Source organism: Astatotilapia calliptera, chromosome 5 (assembly GCF_964374335.1).
Source record: "Astatotilapia calliptera chromosome 5, fAstCal68.1, whole genome shotgun sequence".
In the NCBI taxonomy this organism is placed as follows: Eukaryota; Metazoa; Chordata; class Actinopteri; order Cichliformes; family Cichlidae; genus Astatotilapia; species Astatotilapia calliptera.
The window spans coordinates 8,920,482-8,939,520 of NC_137426.1; the positions used below are offsets into that span (position 1 = coordinate 8,920,482).

Consider the following 19,039-nt stretch of genomic DNA (forward strand, 5'->3'; position numbering starts at 1 on the left):
TTGTCTTGAAGCGTGGAGGAGCGAGGGATTCTCCAGGCACTGAAGGGAGCCTCAGTGATATTGGTGTCAAGTGGGATGCGTTAGGGTGTACTAAAATGAGGCGTTAAATAGTGCCAGGGATTCCAACAGGAAATTTTTTGCCTTGAGAGTGCACAGGAAGCTTTTTCACTCAGCAGAGATGAAATCAAAGTAAACACCGAGAAGGAAAGCATATCACCACAAATATACCCTTTTTAAAACTTTGGATTTCTTTCCTCCAGACCTCGGACCTGTTTGCCATGATCGAGAGGTTGCAGGTACTGTAAATGTTCTACTGGCTCAGCTTTCTGCTTAAACCCGTTCTCCCTCACAGACTCAGAATTTTCACTTTGGACACAAAATCTCTATTTACTTCTATTTTGAGACTCCACTTTTTTTCGGTTTTTCCTGCTATTTTTGTATTCAACACTGTAACTCCACTATACAGGAACACTGTGTGTCCATGTATTTACTATTAATGTGTCTTCTTGCAGCAAGAAACCTTATTCTTCTGAATGTGCTGAACAGATCCTTTGTGTTTTCCCTTCACATCTGTGTCATCAAGTAGCTTGACTTGTAGAAATCTAGTTTTTATTATAGCCAATGAGCTAGTGCTTCAGTGTAGCACAAATTATAAGCAAGTACTCCAGATACTGAGTAAGCCAGTGGAAAGAAAGCAAAACCATTAAAACGGGTTGTTCAAAAAGAGTCTAATTATGTAGGCATCAACCACATTATTTAGCATTGAATAGGTAGCCTATAAAATGAGAAAGGGTATTTCATCTTACGTGATGTTTTTTTTTTTAGGGATCAAAGTATGTCAACACAGGAAACTATTTTAATCTAAATGGTCTACTGTGATAATATCTTATTCCCAAGAGTCACAAAATCATTATTTAGCTTTACAAAAGTGCTATAAAGGCTATGCGACTGGTTTATCCATGAAGCTGTAGTGCTGAAAGACTCGCAGGCATAAAAAGCATGAGGTGAGATACATATTACTTATATAGTCTTTTGTACCGTCCACAGAAGGGTCAAGTGGATGATGGAAGTGAAAACATGAACAGCTTTCAGAGAATAGATTTGGTGAACACATGTGCACTTTCCCTTTGATTTGTCTTCTTTAGACAAAAAATTGCTTGGATATGCAGATCAGGAAATATTTCTGTGTTTTAGGAACTGTCAGCGTTAGTCAATGAAAGAATAAGAAGAGAGAGATTATTTATAACCCTATTATGGCCCTTGAGTAGACTTGTGGATAGTGAAATCATTTGTATAGCTTGATGGACGCACTCTTTCTGTTCTTGCCGCTTTTTCTGTCTATTATAGTTTCTAATTCCTTGGTCCTCTTTACTTCCTCTTTCTCTGGTAATTTCAATCACCTTTCTCTGGTGATCTAGATTATTTTCTGTCACAATGAACTGTTGAAGGTATTGTAAAATTACCTTGCATTACGCTGCTGCATAAGGTACTGACAGCCAGCATTGTCCTGAATCTGTATTTCTTTGTATATGTGTCAACAGCTGCTTAGATATCCTACCTGTGCCATCAGTATCCTGTCTATTTTTTCCTTCTCATCTTAACAGGGTTACAGAATGGATGAGCAAAGATGTCCCCTCCCTCCTCCCCTCAAAGTGAGTCGTAAATCCTCACATCTCCTCGTAGACTGCAGTCTGGTAAAGCATCTGTAATGGCAAAGTTAGAAACCTTTTCCTTATCGGCTGTCAGACAGGCTTTAGGGTGCTCACTGGGTGAGTTAGGAGTTCGACAGGGACTAGCACTGCAAAATCTTCTGTTACCCTCTGTCTGTTACCTAGACAGCCTAATGCAGGTACTATTCAAGGCACAAAAAAAAAAGACACACAAAAGGTGGTAATCAGCAAACAGAAGAACATAAATTCTTGCAAAACCCTGTAACTTGGTCAGGGTTTGGCTGACTTCACCTGTGTACAGCTTAGTTGTAAAACAATTTTACGGTCAAATTAGGAATGCACAAAGTACCATCTCTATAAAGAATCACACATCTCATCTATTATCTTTTGATTCAAGCTACAACTGTATTTATCCAAGATTTATGTTTAAGAGACCCCAAACTCAATGATGTACAAGGTGTGTTAAAAAACCTCTGAGAGCAGGTGCATAAAAATCAAAAGCCTTGCATGATTTAAATTTGGCCTTTCTCAAGTTCAGGGTTGTATTCTCATGCACCTCTGGACTGTTTTCAGTGCAGCTGCATGTTTTTTAGATCTCTTGGGGGGGGGGGGCTGTTAAAGCTTCATTGTGTTCCTCTGCGATAAGCAATGCATCTCCTGGAAAGCAGTCCAAGGTGGTGGGCAAAGATTATATCGGCATGGCCAGAAAAACAGCAGGCGATGGCTAGCTGCCATGAAACCACAGCTCAGATCATTTCCTCCCAGTGATCTCTTTTAGATGCCTCCGGATGTTACAATAGAACTCTACATTTACAGTCTTACCCTGGGAAATGAATCTGTGGTGCATAACCCAATGAATGTTGGGAAGGGGGGGGGTGGGGACAAAAGCATATGCTTCTTCTCTCATTCTTCAATTGCTTAATTGCCTTTGGGGCTTGTGGACTTGTCTGCTAAAAACTGTGGAAAACTACTAGGCCATAGCCAGGGACCCAGCACGTGTCACTACTGACAGTTCTCCACACGAATTTTGGGTCAAACAGAAGTTCATATGTGTTTTCTGCCCATGTCTGAGTTTCATGGTAAAATTGTAACACATAACTTTTAAGTCTGAACAAGACATCCAGGGAGGGATCTAAAAATAGCACCGGTGCAGGAAGCTGTCTGGACATGGCCGAGAAGATGGCCAGAATTTAATTATGCAAGGCTTTTGATATTTGTGGTTTTTATAATCACATCTGCTTATACCTTAAAGTGATTATTTAGTGCCAAACAAGCCTTCTTTGTATTATCATGTTGGTATCAAATCCTTTGTACTAATATTTAATATTAACTTCTCCCACTAACTTTAGCTCATACCATGAAAACAAACAGAGACCAAATTATTTGCACAAATGTCAACAGAAGCATATTTTGGGTAAATTCATTAGCCAGGAAATCTTGTAAAAGACCATCAATGGAGAGTTGCTTTTTCCATCAACTGCTCCTGCACTTGATGTATGAATGACAGCATCTATCAGTTAAGTCGTTCACTATATATAAATTGCCATAAAATTGCTTACATTCTTACTGGTCCACCAAGTTTCTTCATTTCTGACCTCTCCCTCTGTGCATTGTCACAAGAACTGTTATGTAAGGGAGTGTGACCTTCATTTACACATTTCACAAAGTTCTCAGTGTCACTTCTGCCACATGTTGCCCGTAGCTTGTAATGAAAGAAATCTTGCTATGCTTTGCTGGAAACATGAAACATTCTTGAGGAAAAGAGAAAACCAGTATATTAAATTGAGCAAATGTTGGTACGGAGTGCAACAAGCATTAAAAATTAATGCTGCAGCAAGTGAATACAAGTGTAAGAGGATAAAATGAGAGAAAATATTTGCTATTACGTGTTGTTCAGGGATTTTTTTTACTACACATTGCAGCACATATTAGCTACCAATAACTGAAAGTAAGCCTTTATAATGTCAACTTTTAGACATCCAGATGAATATAACTGTGGGTGAAGGGTTGTCCTGTTATCATTTTGACCCTGGGGGGTTGTAACACCCAGATACTGGAGGTTATAAAATATGTAAACCTTTGCCAGATGACGGCCAAGTTTAAATAACATTTTAATAGTTACGTAATCAAAGCTGGGACAATGAATACAGACTGAAGCCTTAGATAACAGTTTCTTGAATAACAAAAGAGCTAAAGCGTTTATTCATTTATTATTTCTCAAAGAAAGCTGACAGTGTGGCCTCTTTCGTGATTTCAGAATAAGAAAAAGTAACAGAACAATGCAGAACTGAAACCTACTGTAGTTAATATTCTGTCACAGTGTCTGTGCTCATCGTTGTTTTCCAAAGAACCAAAACTGAAAGTATGACTACAAGCGGCTGTTTGCCAGCCTGACTCATATTCATTTCTGTCCCTGCAGACAGAAGAAGACTACATCCCTTATCCCAGCGTTCATGAGGTATAGTCCACATATCCTCCGTATAAATAGTTTACACACTACAAAGCAATTTTAAAGATGTCAGAAACTGTAATGCTAAAGATTCAAATGGGAACACACAGTTTCTGAGGCAGTGAAAGCAATGCAGTGCATGGTGCCAAACACTCACTATTAATAATGGTACTATACTTTACTTTTCTCTGTTATCATTATTTCCTGTGACTTCCAGGTTCTGGGTCGCAGCAGTCCTTTTCCACTCATACTCCTGCCCCAGTTTGGAGGCTACTGGATTGAGGGGACCAATCATGAACCTAAAGACCCACCAGAGGCAGATCAACCTCCCTGTCCTACCTCCCACATTAAACTGGAAACAAACAGTACTGCAAAGATCTACAGGAAGCAGTTCATGGGCAAGGTAAAACTCAAGAAGCAAAATCTATTCTTTCTTTTCCTTTGTTTTAAAGGATTAATCTTTATTTCTTCATTTTAGTATGTAACCTTGAAATGTGCAAGTATATTGAGGAAGACCCATCTTTTGATTGAGCCTCTTATAAAATAACACTTGTTTCTAAAAACTCCTGACACATCTAACACTTAGGCACAGGGCAATGAAAGCAAAGGAAGAACGTGTGTGTTTGTGTCATTTGTAAACATTAGGCACAGAGTAATAGTAGTTGGCTTTCTGAAGACTTACAGTATAATTATTAGCATTTTCTTAAAACTGGCAAAAGTCTCATCTTGTGGTGTGAAGCCAACTGTCTACTTTAAATGCAAATCTATTGTGTAGCAAAAGAAATTGGCATTGCAACACAAGATTTCGCAAAAGTTGTCTCAATGTACGCTCGTACATTTTCTGCAAGAGGAGGTCAACCACTTTCCTTAAACAGAAGCCTTTTTCTTTAAGCCTCTTTATTTGTAATTTACAAAAACATTTTTATTATTCTATTGCTAACTACTGGAACAATATGTATTCTTCCATTAAAATTTCCTCTGCGTATCTTCCCCTAGGAACACTTTAATTACTACACCATGGATGCTGCCCTGGGCCACTTGGTCTTTTCAATGAAGTATGATGTCATTGGGGATCAAGAGCATCTGCGCTTGATGCTTCGGTACAGTTTCCTATTATCTTTATCTCTGACTTGTTTCCTGCACCATTTGTGATTTTATTCACCTGAGTTTTCTTTTATAATCACAGCCCTTGACTTCACTCCCCTACCCCTCCACCACTTACCTTTATCTCATTTTGTCTTTTCATATTTCTGTTTCTCACTTATTTTCTGTCTTCACTGCCTTTTCTTACACCGAATCTGCAACAGTCCAATAACTCTCCTTATTTGTTTTCTTTGCATGTACTGACAGTTTCCAAAATACACCTATTAAGTACTGAGTATTTTTTTACATGCCTCACTGGATACATTTTCTTTTTGTTCAAAAATAACTTTAAATCAAGGGAAAATGTCACAGAGCAAGGTAGCATTCTCAGTTCCCCCAATACAGTCAGTGGTTCTCACAGGTTGCCTCAGTTATGCATTTTAAAATGCAATCGCCAGTAATAATGAACACTTAGACAAGAGTCCAGCTGAGCATTGTATCAATCATTTTATTGTAGTCAATATAAAAGTAGGTGATATAATATACAGTATAATTACAAACACCTTTGTGTACAAATATGGATTTAAAACTGTTAAAAAGAAGGATACTCAGCAATATCTGCGCTGTGCATGTGCAGTGCCACCCACAATCACCTAAATCTCACTCAGTGAGCTTCACCACTCCTTCATATTCTCCTTGAGACTGATGAGGGGGAGTGAGGCAGAACTCAGTGCACCGTACAACCTGTGAATTAATTTTAGCACCTGAGAGATTCCTCTTGATTTTAAGAGCTGTGTTTCCTCTTTGTTAATGAAGCCTCGGAGTGGATGAGTGTGCAGTGAGGTAACAGCCACTCTGCCCACAACATTTTTCACACAGTGATGTTTCTCAGTGGGTGGGCACCACCCACAGTCACCTCGAATTGTGTAGCCATAGGCAGTGACGCACAGTTATATTTAAAGCACCTGTATGATTTCCATGATAAGGCATAACCTGTTTTTATTGTTTTTACTGGAAATGCCCCTATAGACAGCAATGACACGGTATTTTCTCACCCCGAGTTTACATCCAGCTTTCCTGCATCACATGCCATATAACCTTTAATGTATGTATGCTATTCACTCACAGTTCCTTCAGTAACTGCATAAGTGCTACTTATGAATGGTGGTATTATTATCATCTATACCCTTGAAAGTATGATAATCTGAGTATATATAACTCCATATTATTGTTCCTGCAGAGTACAAATTTAATTCCATGCCAAATATATAATATTTTATGCATGAGTTTGTATGAGTTTTTGAGACCTCTACATAATAAGTTTGATTTTTGAAATTTCATCAGAGGGTACAATTAATACGTTTTCAGGGAATCTCTTTTTTAGTGAGTCAGTATACATGATTTAAGCATGTGGAGAAATCCAAAGCATGCAGGCTGAGTAACTTTTAAGTCATGCTTGCAACCCTGTGAGTGGTGTTTGAGGGAAAGTTTTGCACACAAGAGTTTATATATTTGGAGTTAATTAGCTTTAGCGCTGGATTTTCACTTTTATACAGAGGCAGACTTTTTGCTAAATTAACTGGCTGCCTCTAGCCTGATATTATCTTTGTATATATATCATGAAAGTAATATCAATCTTCTCATCTTTAGTAACTCTTGATGAGAAAGATCCAAAAGTGAAGTGCTGCTGTATGTACTGTTTATTGTTCAGAATTTCTGGACACAGGCTGCTTTTAAGCATTCACTGGGTGCGCAGATTTCCTAGTATTGCTTATTGTACTCCTTGTACTCCCCACCACCACTAGACACACACACACACACACACACACACACACACACACACACACACACACACACACACACACACACACACACACCCCATTCAACCCTCTTCCAGGCAATTTTGGCTCGGAAACATCATGTGTAAAGACCATTATGCTCCCGGCTTCACACAACATCTATAGGAAAGGTCCTCTTTGAATTGACAGCTCAATTGCTTGGAGGCAAAGCATCATAGAAAGAAACCAAAAACCCAGCAGGATTCCTTTGGATTAGAAATAGAACAGAGGACGTTTTGACTTTTCATATTTTTTGCCTTTCAGCACAAAACAAAAAACTTATCATGATGTGATTCCCATTTCCTGCCTTACTGAGTTCCCCAACGTGGTTCAGATGGCCAAGGTAAAAACGTATGATTATCTTCATACACACAAAAAAAAATCTCTCTGCATATAATTTGACTTTGTCAAGTGTATTTTTTCATTCACAGCTTGTTTGTGAAGAAGTAAACGTGGATAGGTTTTACCCTGTCCTCTATCCGAAGGTAAGCAGTACTCCTCATTGCCACTTTATCTTTTGATCCGCGTTATCCCGCAATACTAAAGTACCATGAATCGGACTAGAAACTCAATTTTCTCTTATCCTCAGGCATCAAGGCTCATTGTCACCTTTGATGAGCATGTAATTAGCAACAATTTCAAGTTTGGGGTTATTTATCAAAAGTTTGGTCAGGTGAGTGCACTTCAGTGATGCTGCTGCAGCTTATTTCAGCTTATTTCAGCTTTTGAAGTCACTCTTCCTGAAAATTTTATTTGCTTCTTCCCTGCAGACATCAGAGGAGGAGCTATTTGGGAACATGGAAGAAAGTCCAGCCTTTGTTGAGTTCTTGGAGTTTCTGGGCCATAAGATTGAACTTCATGACTTTAAAGGGTTTGGACAGTTTTGCATTATGAAGTCTTTCCCCCAAAAACAGAAAAACTGACCTTTTAAAGCACTTTTGGTTATTCTCACTCGAATATGATGTGAGATGCATCATTCTATTGATCAGTGTTGGCTTAAAGAGCAATGTAAAAAGCCCTGATATTTGTAGTATTGACTGAGGGATTAAGCAAGCAAAAAAAGTGCCCTTGGCATTTCCCCAATGATGAATCAGTATGGATGGACAGTTGTCAGAGAGCACGCACCTATGTTCCACTTTTCCACTTTATCATTCTCGTCTTGTGTCTCTCTGCTGTTAACCACAGTGTTATACTTGCCTTCTTCTCTTGTTTCCTCCTCTCTTATTTTTATTGCCTCTGCCCTTATCTTTCTTTTGTCTTCTCTTTCCTTTCTTTTTCAGTTTTCGGGGGGGACTCGATGTCACTCATGGCCAGACAGGGACAGAATCCGTCTACACAAATTTTCACAATAAGGAGATCATGTTTCATGTGTCCACCAAACTGCCTTACACAGAAGGAGACTCACAGCAGGTATAGTGATAATGCCAATGATTAATCATTTAGGAAACCAGTTTGTGTTTTCAGGACCTTCAGTAATCGATTTGTAAAGGTCTGTGCTTGTGACACATTCGTGCATCTGCAGCAGCAGCTGGCGGGTCAAGGCATTTAACTCAATGCTGATAAAGGAAGATGAATCATGTTCATTTGTAACTTTGATGTGCAAAGTGGAAAAAATAAGGATTAAAATTGTACATCAGGGATACTTCTTTGCTTTTTTGCTGAGAGTTGTTGAGAAGAACTGCCCTAATGTTCTTACAATAAACACTATATTGAGACTAAAAACAGCTTGAAGTAAACAGCTTTTCTGGTCGTTATTAAAGGTAATGAGCGAGACTCCTCTAACATGTTATAAATTTGTTTATTTTTTTCCAATATTGATTTCTGGTGTTTGACCTTAGTTCAGCTTTTGATGCCATCAATATCACAATTCTGAGTTCACTTTAAAGGTCGGCCTCAAAGAAAGAAGCCTGGTTTACATCATATTGGTCAGATTAAGCTCAGCGACTTTGACTGGGCCTATTTCAACACTGATTGTTTTCTTTTTCAGCACATCAGTTGCAGATTTGTTGTGTGCTTGGGATCATTGACCTGTTGTGTGACATAATTTAGGCCAAACTGTCAGACAGATGGCCTCATGTACAGAGGAGTTCATGGTTGGCTTAATGACTGCAAGGTGCCTATGTCCAGGACTGCATAGAGCCCTTCTAAAGCTTTTGTTTTCAGAACTGTACATACATATCTTCCATGTTTGTTTGCTATTTTTATTACAGCATTCCAGGGATTGGCAGATATTAACAATGGAAGTAATTCCATGTTTGTTGTGCTCACTTACCCCAGAGAGAAATAGCATTTTTAAGGGTTACCATTTCCACTAGAATTACAGTGGTCTTTTTTGTACTGAAGTTTCTCCTCTCTTGAAGACTTTAATCTATTTGATGTTATGTTGCAGTGAGCTGCATTAGTCCTTAGCTGCTCTTCAGTCCCTTCTAGAGTGGTTTGAACTTTGTTACCGCAGTAACCCTGTACAGATGGTCCATATTGCCTAGGCATGGAGAGATACAGAGAGCATAAACAACACCCACATGAGATGATTCATCAGGGAACTCAGGAAAAGAAGGCAAGGTGCAAGAGTAATAGCTCAGTATTCAGTACTTCAGGGAGGAAAAAGTAAAAGATTTCTGTTGCCAGACCTTACTGAATGTAATCAGATTTGAAAGGTCTTACAGTAATAACAGATGTCAAGTGTTTCAAATCAGTGACACATACGCTAAGCCTGTTTGTGTGTGGTGATGGTATACGATTGCAGTGCTTGGAAAAATTAGATAGAGCGTCTTCAGCTGTTTGGTTTCAGAGAGTCGTTGTGTGAGTAAATACTGAAGCCGACAGATAATCAGCTCAGGGGTGATGCAGTAGTAGCCTGGATGACATGAATCATAGCCATGTGTAGCCTATCTAATTCACCTTCATTACTGTCATAAAAATGCATTCTTTACAAAACCTTACAATATTCAGCTTTAATTGATAAAAATAGTAAAACTTGACTTAATTCCTGTCAGACTTTCAACACAGTTACATAAAACTCATTTTGCAGATAAACTCAGTTGTGATAAAGTTATCAGAAAACCATCAGCTGTGAGACTGATTGAGAGCATCTTTGATGTTTTTTCACATAATTTCACCTTTTTTTTTTTTAAGTAATAAACTGGCATATTTATAAACACGTCCCAGAATCAGAAACACATCTTCTTCATATGAACAAACAAACAAAGTTATAACCTTATTAAACTTCTAGTAGAAAAGCAAACACCATAATCATCTCTAAATCCTATTTGCTGTATTGTATTTTGCTTCCAGTTGGTTGACTCTAACACGAGCACCAGCCAACACAAGAGCTCTTTTCAACAGGTGTGAAGTAGCTTTAGAAAAAGGCTGTTAATTAGTCTGTCAAAGACAAAGGCTAATAAGTGAATGCTGCTGCTGAGCAAGTGTCACAGTACTGGGGAGTTTTCTGTGGGTCCTTTTTTTTTTTTTTTTAATAAAGGCTGCCTGCAATGAGAATACATCCCTCTGATTGATTGATTTCCTTTATCACCAAATTGTATCCATTTGCAAAATCTGATATATCTTGCCTCCACTTATATGCAGTGGTAACATTTGGGTCACACGGTTTCCACGATAAGCATCTTTCTTCTAGTTTGGTGGGCTGAACTGAATATGATATGATATTCCCACATTCAGTAGCTTCTCAAATTATTTTACTGCTTGGTTCCTGAAAAGAAATATGGGACGCTATTATGTCTCAAACAGGAAATATGCTTTGACTCCTGGAAAGTCCTTTTCTTCTTTTAGAAGGAAGAGAAAAAATTAGATAGTCTTCTTAGATAGTCATCGAAGCTTGTGAGCTGTTTAATCAAAGTTCCTAGCAAAAAGGCAATGAAGTGACAACATCTATTCATGCTTGAGCAAAGGAAGAAGATATCCCTAATGCAGAGCTTTTTGAAAGATACCGCTTGGATACAAATTTTAATACTTGAGAACAGTCCCTTTGTCCTCCAGATGCATGAGTGTCCTTCTGGCAACTTGAAGCTTTTGGCAGCAAAGAAGATGAAGTTATTTTGCAGCCATGATAACATTCAGTCGTCAGCAGATTCATAAAGCATTTTCTGTTTGAGTTTGCAGTACCTCCACTGATACTGAGAAGTGTTAATTACCAAAATATCCACACTTTTCTGAAATAATTCGAACTCAGTCTTAAGTCTGTCTTACAGTGAAAAATCTGTTTCCCAAAGCAGATTTCTGTCTGTACTTTCAGAAATGCTATATACACCCATGAGTTGCATGTTTTTTGTATATATATTTATTTTCTGTAAAATATTGAGATTTTTCATCTTATTAAATTGTTGGAACAAGAGCTTCAAGATGGATTTAATTTTTTGGCTGATGGCGTCATGTGTTTCAGAGGGAGAGATTGTGCTCTTTTGGATTAAAGTCATGTCTACCTTGCCAGTCAGTCTTTTAGAGCAATTGCTGGCAGTGATGTTTTTTTTTGACAGGCCTGTATTTGTGTTAGCAGAAGTGGTCATTTGAGATGTTTCCGCTGTTGTTAGCTTTGTTTATCTGTGCCCCCCAGCTGCAGAGAAAGAGACACATAGGCAACGACATTGTGGCCATCGTGTTCCAGGAGGAAAATACGCCCTTTGTACCAGACATGATCCAGTCCAACTTCCTGCATGCATATGTGGTGGTGCAGGTGGAAAATGCATGTACAGACAATGTCACCTACAAGGTTGGTTCTAAGGACAGTCAATACTGTATCAAGAGGATTTGAACAATAGGGACTTATAACACCCATTTATAGATTTGCTCATCCATAATTAAGGAATTTTATTCTGCTCTCTAGTTTCTAATAGTGGCATGTGTATTTCAGTCTCTAGGCTTACCTGCTTTCTTTTTTAGGTTTCTGTGACAGCAAGAGATGATGTACCCTTCTTTGGGCCTGCTTTGCCTGACCCTGCCATCTTCAAAAAGGTCAGTTAACGCCATATTTTCCTTTTTCACCACACAGATAAAAAAAATATTTTACTCTGACCTCTCACCTTTTTATTTGTTTTATTCAGGGCCCTGAGTTTTATGAGTTCCTCTTCACTAAACTCATTAATGCAGAATACGCCTGCTACAAGGCTGAGAAGTTTGCCAAGTTAGAGGTGAGAAGCACACTGGAGCAAATTGTGCCAAGGGAGTGTGAATGTGTGTAGTGTTGATGCAGACTTAAGCACACGCCTGTTTGCACAGGTCTGCATCCTGCTGGCTGTACTGATACGAAGTGGAAACATAGATTGTTGTCCAAATCATCTCAGGCAACAACCCTGATTCTTATCAGCATTGTTGCTGATGTTTATCATCCTGAAGCAATTGTTCAATCCCTCCTTTTAAATGGTGAATATTAGGTTTATGGTCGGTATGAAAACGAATTGTCTTGTTTGTTGTTGTCAGGAGCGAACTCGTTCGGCACTTTTGGAAACACTATATGAGGAGCTGCACATAAACAGTCAGTCCATGATGGGTCTGGGTGGCGACGAAGATAAGCTGGAGAATGGGGGTGGAGGAGGTGGAGGAGGAGGAGGAGGCTTCTTTGAATCATTCAAGGTAAACTGTCATTCCTCATTTGATGGAGTGCCTTGGTAATCTGCAACTCTACATGCATGAGAGAGAATAGTGATGAGTGGAGAAACTTTTAAGGTGCTTTATTTTGTGCGTCCTCTGTCTCTTGGCTGGGATTCTGGGTATTCACACATCAAAAAACAAAGCATTGAAAATCTGCGGTATCTCAAAGGACCAGTCCTGTGGCATTTGCATTCCTTACTTGGCTGTGACTGCTGAACTCAGTGTGCTCTCACATGATGGTTTTGAGGCTGTGGAGTGTCCTGTTGTGTATGAAAGGCACTTTGCTCTGACTGAGAGCGCTCCATCAATGACCATTAGGGTGGTGGAGCGTAGCTCAGCTGCTGAGGCACGACAGTAGAAGCTGTGATGGTGTGTGCCTGATGAACGATTTAATGACCCCTCATTAGGGAGCTGATGGTGCAGTTTGGATGTCTCCTCATGGGCAGCATTCCTTTGCTGTTTTGCTCTTTGCTCTGTGATGATCACTAGTTCTAGGTCATCTTTTCTGCTGTTTCTCTGCAACTTCAGAGATATATATAAAGCCTTTCTTTCATCCTCTCTTGCTCTGCTGTTTGCTAATGTCTGTCTTTCTTCCATACATTCATAAACTTATATAGATGAGCACAGATGAGCTCCCACCCAAGAAATCCTACCTCATTTTTCTTTCTCACTGTCGAGAATGGTCTTGCCGCTTGGTCTTTTTTCTGGCTCTCTATATACTGTTCTACTCCCTCTTCTACTTTCTCTCATAATAGTCTTGGTCTTTTTTGCTCATGACACAAAACCCAACTCCAAAACTCACCGTGTTAAGTGCCAATTTCCATCCTTAATGCCTGCAAAGCCTACACTCTCTTAAATCCTCTGTGAACCTACATGTCCTCCACACAGGCTCTCCCCTCTACATGCTATCCTGCACTGCCCCTAAGTGTTCAATAAATAATCATGCATACATCCATACACTTGCATATGCACATTTAAGCACACCAATGCACACATACATGCCCATATAAACACATTTTATCCCTTAGCTTTATCACATTTACTGTGATGTACATTTATGTAATGTATAGCATGTAGCTCAAAGAATCATATTGATATGAAATTAAAGAGAAACAGTGGACCAGGTGGAACAAATCTCAGTTGGCACTATGTGGAATATAGTTGAAGAAGTACATGTCAGTTAAATCATTCCACTGATTTCCACTAAAGGTTTTAGAATGCATAATAATACATAGAGTGGTCTGCTCTAGCAAAATAAAAAAAATAGAAAACACATAATTATTTTAATTTAGATTAGATTTCAGTATAGATTCACAATCATTTGAAGTATATAATGCTTTGCACTATTCATCAGGGTGTTGTGTTTCCACATATTAACGTGGATCCACTGACAGCATCTCCTCATTTCTCTCTGTAGCGGGTCATCCGCAGCAGAAGCCAATCTATGGACGCCATGGGCCTCAGTAACAAGAAGTCACACACAGTCTCCACTAGTCACAGTGGCAGCTTTACCCACAATCCCGCAGAGAGTCCCAAAACCCCAGGGATTGTAAGTAGCCCATTTTGGTTCACACGTTGCCCACCTAACACTTAGATTCAGGGTATAGTATACTCGCAGAGCAGTGGGTTCACGTACAAAATAAATTAACCACTATTCTTTCTCGTAAGAAGCACTTTGGGAAATTACTCTTGTTGGCACATCGGAGCACTTTACTTTGATCAGTATGTTAACATCAAACACTCACTTTCATTCCCTAGATTTTAAATTCACTGCTGCTTTTACTAAATCAGATTTCACTAATCAGCTTTTTTCCAAGTACAGTTCATAGTGTTCATGTTAATACCTTTTTTTATTTGGAAAATTAACAGAAGCGCTCATTCGCCATTTGTCATTCATCCTCATCTGTTTAAAGAATCGTTATCTTCACAAAGAGTGACAGACTTCTAGGATAATGTTATAAAATAATGTCAGCTGTGGAATTAACCCAGTGATTTTCTTATCAGTATATATAGATGAATGATTGCTTGTGAGCCCCAATCTAGTCTCTATTCCAAGTTGTGAAGTGAGCTCAGTCCAGCTGCTGTATGACTACCCAGACTCCCTTGCTCCTTGCTGTGCTCTGTCATATATCCTCCTGCAAATATTGTAATTTTTTTAAGCAGCCTTGTGCATGTGTGGCTGAAGAAGATGCATGGCACAAACCATAGGAGCTCACTGTCTTGTTTGTGTCTCTTTGAAAGATAGATAATTTATTTTCAAACTTGTTTAAGATTTGCTGCAGCGTGCCATTTGGTTACTAACTTTACTAATCCAGTTAATAAAAGAAGACACATTTTGGAAGCTACCCTTTGGTTTGCATCAGCCTTTTTGTCCCATTTCTTCTTTTTCTGAATGTATCACTAAACTAACTTGTATCCCTCAGGGCAGAAACTGCTGGCTTGCCCGCTACCTTGAGACTATATCCTGCTGTGCCCTCCTATGTTGGACCCCAACCCGCTTCTGCTCTATAACGCCTTTCACTGTTTCCTCGATATTATGTCTTCTCTGTTGAGTCACGTTGCAGTCTCCTTTTTAAGCATTTTTTGCACCTTGCTGTTTAAATTCTCTGTGCTGTTCGCATGAGATCTTATGATGTGTTCTTTTCTTTTCCTTCCCCCTCTTGCTTTTTCAATCTCCTCTCTCTCTGTTTCTGCTTTCCTTGCCCTGTTTTGTGTACCTCAGTCATTGCTTGTCCCAGGGAAAAGTCCCAGTAAATATGGACGTCGAGGCAGTGCCATAGGGATAGGAACAATAGAAGAGGTCCACGTATATTCTACCTACTTATTTAAAACATTTCTTTAATTTACTATTGTCTTTGTATAATGTAATGTTTAATTAGTATTTACCCTGTTTTAAGTTTAAAATACGGTTTCATTCCTGTGGCTGTGAGAGGTTTTCAGATTTGAAGAATTTATCAGTTATAATGATACTTGTCGGGTTATAGTTTTAATTACAATTTCCTTCATTTCATTCATTTGCACAACCATCATGGGTTTTGGTAGACAGAAGGCAGATCAGTGTCAGGACTTTCATTCACGAATGTGTTTGCACCATTTTACTTTTAAGTTAGTTAAAAGTAACTGCAAGAGAAAAATATATTGTAAAAGGAGAAGATAAACAAACTCCCACTTATGTTCTCATAGACAGTCGCACATCAATGAATCATACTGCGTCTTAAATTAAAAGTGTGCACCAGCCAAGCTGATGTACACGCTGCACCTAAGAAAATAAAATGTCAGAGATGATGAGATGTTCAGAGATAAGAGTAAAAATAATCAGTTATAGAATATATAATGAATTTTTGTCTGGAGCCAAGTTCATCACGGATTTGTAAAATAAAATGTTTTACAAGTTTGTCATAACTTTAACTCAGGATTTATCCAACCGTTACTTCAGAATTCCTCTACAAGATATTTCTACATGTAGAAAGCTTCACTTTATGCACTGCATATCATGTTTTGTTGTTATTACACTATCCCCAAACTGTGTGTCTTACTTTCCTCTCCCTACCCACCGTCAGTCATTGATCATTCCTGGGAAAAGCCCAACCAGGAAAAAGTCTGGGCCGTTCAGCTCCCGTCGCAGTAGTGCTATTGGCATCGAGAACATCCAGGAGGTCCAAGAGAGGAGGTGAGAGGACAGAGCAGAGCTGATCAGCAGAGAGTGGGTAGTGAAGAGAGAACAGTGTTGTAACAGATGGAAGACAGGACATTAAAATGAGGGATACAGCTATTAGAAAATGCACTGTGTAAGATCAAATCCTAAGAGAAGGGCTTGTCAATGCTTGATTTGATTAAAACAACAACAACTGCACAGCTGTTGGTTGCTGTCAGTGGTTCAGCTCATAATGCTCAGTTTTAGGGTGGAGCCATGCTGAGTGATATGAATGCACTGTAACCATTTATTGTTAAACGAAATCAGATGAGCTATTTTGACTACTTTATATCCTTTCCTGAAGCCGAGAAGTATCACCCAACACCCAGAGGACACCAGAGAGTAGCCACATGTCACAGGAAAACAAATCAGACAACTCCTCCAATCACAGTTCTCCAGAGTTTCCTACCACAAAGAACAGGTGACTGTTAATTTCATTATGTAAGAGTATACTACTTTGTATTATAGTCACACACATTGAATCAGTTTGAAAAGGCTGCATTGTATTTTGTAGAATGGAACAGTGACATGGACGATTGCTCTCCAAGTTATAGTCCTAATCCTCTTCAGCCAAATGAATATAACAACCCCAAACATTCACATTATTCAGTCAAACTGTGATCAAACTATGGTTCTTTTGCTTGTAACTGCTTTTTTCGGGAACAACAGATGAACTCTGACATAAAGATGGCAAAGTAATTAGACTTTTAAAGTGCACTTTATTTTATTTTTTTAACCTTCCTTAATGAACTCAGTAGAAGGAAACCACAAAGTGATTATGTGATCAGAGTGACCCAGGTGTGTAGTTTGGCAATGTGTTGCAGGGCACCATCTATCCCTGAGGCGCAGGACCTTTCCCGCTCCTCCTCCAATGCCAGCAGCTTTGCCAGCGTCGTGGAGGAGCATGAAGCAGAAGAAGAGTACGACACTGGACTGGTAGGTGGAGTAATTACACATTATCAAGTGCATGCATAAAGGTTACTTCCTCCAAAGCCAAAATAAGTCATCAGCGTCCTAGCATTGATGATCCACAAGTGCTTCCATCAGCATTTATTCCACATTTACTGCAGTGAAAGTATCGCTTTGGTTCTTATCTGTTATTTGCTGTAAGCTGAACAACTGGGGGAAAAAACCCATGAGAAGGCTTGATGGATATCACTCCATTCTAGTTAGGACATTCTAGCTATTTCTTTCAGATAGACTGTCTGCATTTACAAAGAGACAAAAACAAATGCACAACTGAATAAAACTTTAGTTTTGATTATGCTGCCTTCATCTTATTGTAAGTTATATATCAAACTTACTTTACTCTTCTTCCAGGAAAGTGTGTCGTGTGTTACACCAGTCAAAAAAGATTCATTTGTGTACAGCTCTGGGGTGGAGGACAGTACCAGCCAAGGAAATCTTCCAGGTGAGCTTGGGAGCTCATATTACTGTCTCAGTAATATCCTGAAGTTGTGGTTACCAAAAGGTCAACTGTTTCACATGTCAAGAGTATCTGGGGGAAATATATATAGGGCAGTTGCAAAAATAACACTCTGTGTTTCCTAAGAAATTAATATTAAAGCACCCTTGAGTGATGGAGCTCAGCTTCCCCATATGGAGCTTACCAACAACAACAGCAGTAGGCATGATTTGTACAATTTAGCGAACTCTTCCTAAATAACTCACATTTACTCTGAAAATGTATCTGTTTCCCACATGAAACATACCCCACATTGGGGTTTTTGTATTTATAACAGCTGGCAGCATTATATGCTTGAGTTTATTAACCATGACAGCAACACATCTGTCCCCTTCCTTCCAGCAGCTTCACGTCTCCAGCAGCAACCGGACGCAGCGAGGACATTAGAACCAAAAGGGACAGACAGCCGGTCAAAGATGGAGCGCACTCAGCAGGAGCACAAATTCTCATCGGTAAGACAAAGTGCTTGGTGCAAGTCATCAAATAACACCGCAATGCTTTCAGAAATTGGTAGAATGATTTAATAAGCGACTTGAGTAAAAGGACCAATATTCCTGCTGGTCATTTGAAATTGTTCTGGGAAATTATATTCGCCTGTTTTTGTTCTACTAGTTTCTGATGCTGTACAGAGTACAGTAATACATCTACAGGCGTGAGGGTACGGTGGTTTTAGGTCCACATTCACTTAACACCTGAAAGCATGTTAACTGAATGCATGCTTAAACTAACACTCAAAAGTCTATAACACAGATGTCATTTGTTCGGAAATGATCTAGTAATCAGCCCAAACAGAAACCAGAGAATCACTAAACACCCATTCTCAGAAGAATGGGTGTCTATACAGACTTTGAGCCCCATGCATGTTTAGTTGGATGTATGTATGTTGAGATATTTGACATAATAAGTTGAACTTAGCTTTGCAAGAGGAAAGTTAATTTGTGCAATTAACATAAGTGTTCATCTTAATTAAGGTGTATTGTTCCTTTTAAATCAAATAAATATAACATGTAAACATAAAGACACTATGCACTAGCATGGCTGAAAACAGAAAGGTGAATCAATGCAAACCAATAAATATTTGCATATTGACTGCACCATGGTTTCTCATTCCTTATCTGTATGCAGAACTGTTAGCCACTCTGTCGCCCCATCATTGACATCCATTTTTCAGGTAGGTTATAATGTTGGTACAGCCTAAGGGATAAATTCCCACATTCCTCCATTCCCTTATTACTT

At 39.0% G+C, this 19,039-nt stretch overlaps 1 protein-coding gene across 17 annotated transcripts in view; it reads left to right on the forward strand.

Moving 5' to 3' along the window:
* Nucleotides 1-19,039, forward strand: part of rap1gapb (RAP1 GTPase activating protein b) — a 106,513-nt gene that overhangs the window by 85,437 nt on the left and 2,037 nt on the right. For 7 of the 17 annotated variants that reach the window (XM_080301635.1, XM_080301641.1, XM_080301628.1 and 4 more), the window contains 22 exons: nt 261-296; nt 1,605-1,652; nt 4,090-4,128; nt 4,337-4,522; nt 5,116-5,219; nt 7,305-7,383; nt 7,472-7,525; nt 7,630-7,713; nt 7,811-7,911; nt 8,321-8,450; nt 11,611-11,766; nt 11,937-12,008; nt 12,098-12,184; nt 12,474-12,626; nt 14,062-14,193; nt 15,367-15,444; nt 16,205-16,314; nt 16,643-16,759; nt 17,145-17,274; nt 17,659-17,749; nt 18,146-18,255; nt 18,929-18,974. In XM_080301635.1, the coding sequence (XP_080157761.1) occupies nt 279-296; nt 1,605-1,652; nt 4,090-4,128; nt 4,337-4,522; nt 5,116-5,219; nt 7,305-7,383; nt 7,472-7,525; nt 7,630-7,713; nt 7,811-7,911; nt 8,321-8,450; nt 11,611-11,766; nt 11,937-12,008; nt 12,098-12,184; nt 12,474-12,626; nt 14,062-14,193; nt 15,367-15,444; nt 16,205-16,314; nt 16,643-16,759; nt 17,145-17,274; nt 17,659-17,749; nt 18,146-18,255; nt 18,929-18,937 (2,088 nt within the window). In that variant the 5' untranslated portion in view covers nt 261-278 and the 3' untranslated portion in view covers nt 18,938-18,974. The remainder of the gene's footprint in view (nt 1-260; nt 297-1,604; nt 1,653-4,089; nt 4,129-4,336; nt 4,523-5,115; nt 5,220-7,304; nt 7,384-7,471; nt 7,526-7,629; nt 7,714-7,810; nt 7,912-8,320; nt 8,451-11,610; nt 11,767-11,936; nt 12,009-12,097; nt 12,185-12,473; nt 12,627-14,061; nt 14,194-15,366; nt 15,445-16,204; nt 16,315-16,642; nt 16,760-17,144; nt 17,275-17,658; nt 17,750-18,145; nt 18,256-18,928; nt 18,975-19,039) is intronic. The other 10 variants (XM_080301637.1, XM_080301639.1, XM_080301629.1 and 7 more) reach the window with 5 other exon arrangements.